Source organism: Ictidomys tridecemlineatus, chromosome X (genome assembly GCF_052094955.1).
Source record: "Ictidomys tridecemlineatus isolate mIctTri1 chromosome X, mIctTri1.hap1, whole genome shotgun sequence".
NCBI lineage: Eukaryota > Metazoa > Chordata > Mammalia > Rodentia > Sciuridae > Ictidomys > Ictidomys tridecemlineatus.
Genome location: NC_135493.1, coordinates 105602766 through 105606130, shown reverse-complemented (window position 1 = coordinate 105606130; position 3365 = coordinate 105602766). Strand labels below are relative to the sequence as shown.

Here is a 3365-nt window from a genome sequence, read left to right as displayed (position 1 = left end):
GTCAATTCACTTAGCACTACCTTTTATATTAGTCTTTATAACTCATACTCTAAAACATATCTGCTGCTCTGAAAAGACAAACCTAATTAATTAGAAAACAATTTTCCCAACCTTCTACTCACTCCAAAGGTCCCACAGAGAACACTTTGAGCATACTACTGGGGTGTTTCTTTGTACTTATCTTTAAAAATAATAACTGCATATTTTGAATCCAGATTTATTTTATATTCATGGAAATACATACTGTAAGCTGCTTCCCCCCAATTATTGATAAGGCTGAATTATTTTTAAATCTTCACAGGAGGAGCCTATAAATATTTACAGTTGACTTTGTTTACCATATAAACAAACTTCTTTTAAAAAATGCAGCCAGAGTAAAGAAAAACATGGCCAGAACCTTTCTGCAAATAATATTGTAGGTTTTGCAATGGAACTATTACAGTTGTTTCTAATATGTGTTCCTGGGTGATAACTATGTTGACAATATTTCATCAACCTATTTCCTCCTCCCAAACTATCCCCTAAACCAAAGAAAAATAAACAAGTTGTAGTAAGTCATCACTCAGGTGCTGATTATTATTTCATTGTATGTATATATTATGGGAAGTTTTCTTTTTATGGAATTAATTCCTTTCTTCATAATTTTTGTTACTTGTTGTATATTTAAAAGTTCATCTGAGAAAGTCTTTGGGATTGACTTTTTAGTTTATTGACATTGATAGAATTTTAGTTGAAGCATATGTTGAGGGTCTCCCATAATTGTTTTATAAGTCAAGATGAGGTCTCTTTCTGGGGGATGCTTTATCTTCTTCCTTATCTTCTTCTTCATTATCATCATCTGGGTAATCCACTAAACCAACCAAACTGCTACTGGATGGTGTACTCATTTCATCCTCAGAATCAGGAGAGCTAGATGAAGAAATTCTGAATTCACTGGAAGATGTTCTTTTGAGAAGGTCTACCTTTTCTCCATTTTCTTTTGGTATTTTAGTATCTATAGATGTATCATAATGATCTGGAAATTCATTTTCCATTGGTGGCATAAGTACATCTGTGGTATTTTCCTTAAAATACATATCAGCCTTCACCTCCTCCATGCCATTGGCATCTCTGCAAAAAATTTTAATATATAGTATAGAATGTAAATTCTTCCTTATTTGATTTTGTCTGTCTTTCTCTTGTTCATATTTAATCTTCAATCCTTTGAATGTCTGAACATATTCAATCAATTCAAAAGCCTTGTAAAACTTTTCAACTATATGTGCAACAAGAGACTTGATATTTTCCACTCGTATATATTCAAATAGCTCAATAATAGCCGAATTTAGCATATTGTACCGAGTTCCATTAATCAGAAATGCATTTACAACTGGATCAAAAAGATTTCCCTTGATGATGTAACGATTATAAAGTTCATCTTTAAGACCAATCATCCTTCTCATAAAACGAACAGCAGATAAGATCAGGAACGTGTGCTTTGAATTCATCAACATCAAGACTCTTCTTAGCAAGTCTTTGCTCAATATGTAGTTTTTAATGTGATATGTGTGATGTTGTACACAAAATGTGAGTAGTTCTATAATTAAACTAAGCAGCTGTACTGTTTGATAATTATTGAGACAATTTTTGTTTTTGTCAGGTCCAAATAAATAATCCTCTTCATCTCTGTCTTCTGAAGTGGTAGACAAAATTGGTGCTATCAAATTATGCATGCAACGTCTATAGAAGAAATTTAGAAATTCACTTTTTTCACATTCATTGGGTACTAGCAGCATGTTGTCCACATCAAGTAGAGAACGAAGAAGTCCCATCAAATTAATGGCACCTCCAAGTTCAGGATCAGTATCACTGATCATTTGTTCAATTACTACATTAATAAAAAGTTCATCATCTTCACCATCCTGAGCTTCCTCCATTACAAATATTCGGATCATAGATGGACTGTACTCTACCAGATAAGCAAAAATATCTGTAGCTGTTATCTTTACTTGGAAATCATCCATGCTCATTAAAATTTTAAGAGCAGAAAGAATTCCCAGTTGTAACAATGTTGTGAATAAAGCATCCTTGCTTTGAGGCTGCAGTGTCTGGGAAAACCCACAGAATTCCTTGAAAAAAAATAATAATTCACGTCGTTTATTTTCATCTGTAGTCTTATCCCTTAACTGTGCAAGAACTTCAAACAAAAACACATCATCTTCCAGCAGCATGCTGACTATCTCAACCTTGTTGAAGAAAATAAAAGTTGTAAGAGTAGAGAGAAGATTCTCTTCAAATATGGATGGTATAGGAAAAAGAATATCATGAATGTACTGCACTCTGTAGGTCTGATGTATTTTTTGCCTAAGTTTAGAGTCTTTTATTGGCATAACTTCCTTGAACTTTACATTTTGGGTCAAGAATTCCCTATACCTTTTTGGCTGAGTCAAGGCAGGGTCATATTCAAGGCATCCCACCACATCCATGATACACTCATCAGAAAACATGATCTCAAACAGAGGAGTTTTGTTGAGGAATAAGATGCCTTTAATAATTTTGTGCAAGTTATGTAAGCCTTCAATGTTCTTTAGGTTCTCACAAATGTGAAATATTTGCAGTAGTTTTTTAATATAATCTTCATTTTCCAAGATCAGTGCCAACCTTTCTTTACGTATAGGTGAAGCAAGGACAGAAGTAAACAGATCAGCTATTTCTTCAAGTGTATGGAGTTCACAGTTCGGCAGCTCAACCAGACTACTGGTTGATGGCATTTCATCAAATTGGTCTGGTCCATCCAAAAGATCTTGTGTGATTTCAACAGTTGGGTCTTTACCTTGGACTTGGCATATGTCTTCCCAGATCTCTCGACAGCCTGCTGGATCCTGGAAACTTAGTGCCACACCATGGTTCTCATCTTCAGACCAAACAATTAACACACCCTGTTGTTTCTGATAGGGCACGTTTGGGTGTATCTTGGACTGTAAAATCAGTGAGCCATCAGACTCTGACCGAACAAGCAGACACACGCTTTGGAGGCGCTCTATGTAACTTGAGGAGATTTGTCCCATGCCCAGCTGGCCCCATTGTTGATCTTCTTTCAGCACATAGACCTTTACACAATTCCGCTTACTCGCCATGAGGACCTCTGGCCTAAACACAGCAGGCCGGATCTTGGTGACCAACTCCTGCTCTGCGTTTGGGTATCCTGACCAATGGCAGCTATCGCTACCTTGGCAGCAACAGTGGTTAAGGTGGCAGGTTACAGTACAGTACAGGATACACTAGTAGTTACAGTAGTGGAGGAGGCTGAGAAAGATGCAGGGTCCGCAGGATTCCTCTGAGGCCCTGCCAGCTCTCACTTACTCCTACATCCAGAATCCCTGGGC

The 3365-nt window shown here is 36.5% G+C and overlaps 1 protein-coding gene across 1 annotated transcript; it reads right to left on the bottom strand.

Annotated features, from left to right (window-relative positions):
• Nucleotides 1-764: 764 nt before the first annotated feature.
• Ppp4r3c (protein phosphatase 4 regulatory subunit 3C) lies at nt 765-3116 on the bottom strand. The gene is made up of 2 exons (XM_078034155.1): nt 1628-3116; nt 765-1474 (listed from the first exon to the last, which is right to left on the bottom strand). The coding sequence occupies exons 1-2, from the start codon at nt 3114-3116 to the stop codon at nt 765-767; spliced, it is 2199 nt and encodes a 732-aa protein (XP_077890281.1).
• Nucleotides 3117-3365: the final 249 nt, after the last annotated feature.

What these genes read in the sequence shown, in the direction of transcription:
- Ppp4r3c (XM_078034155.1), bottom strand. Translation starts at nt 3,116, where the DNA reads ATGGCGAGTAAGCGGAATTGTGTAAAGGTCTATGTGCTGAAAGAAGAT. An exon ending in ATTTGGACCTGACAAAAACA is followed by an intron (nt 1,475 to 1,627) that starts AAAATTGTCTCA and finishes TGAATTCAAAGC; the next exon opens with ACACGTTCCTGATCTTATCT.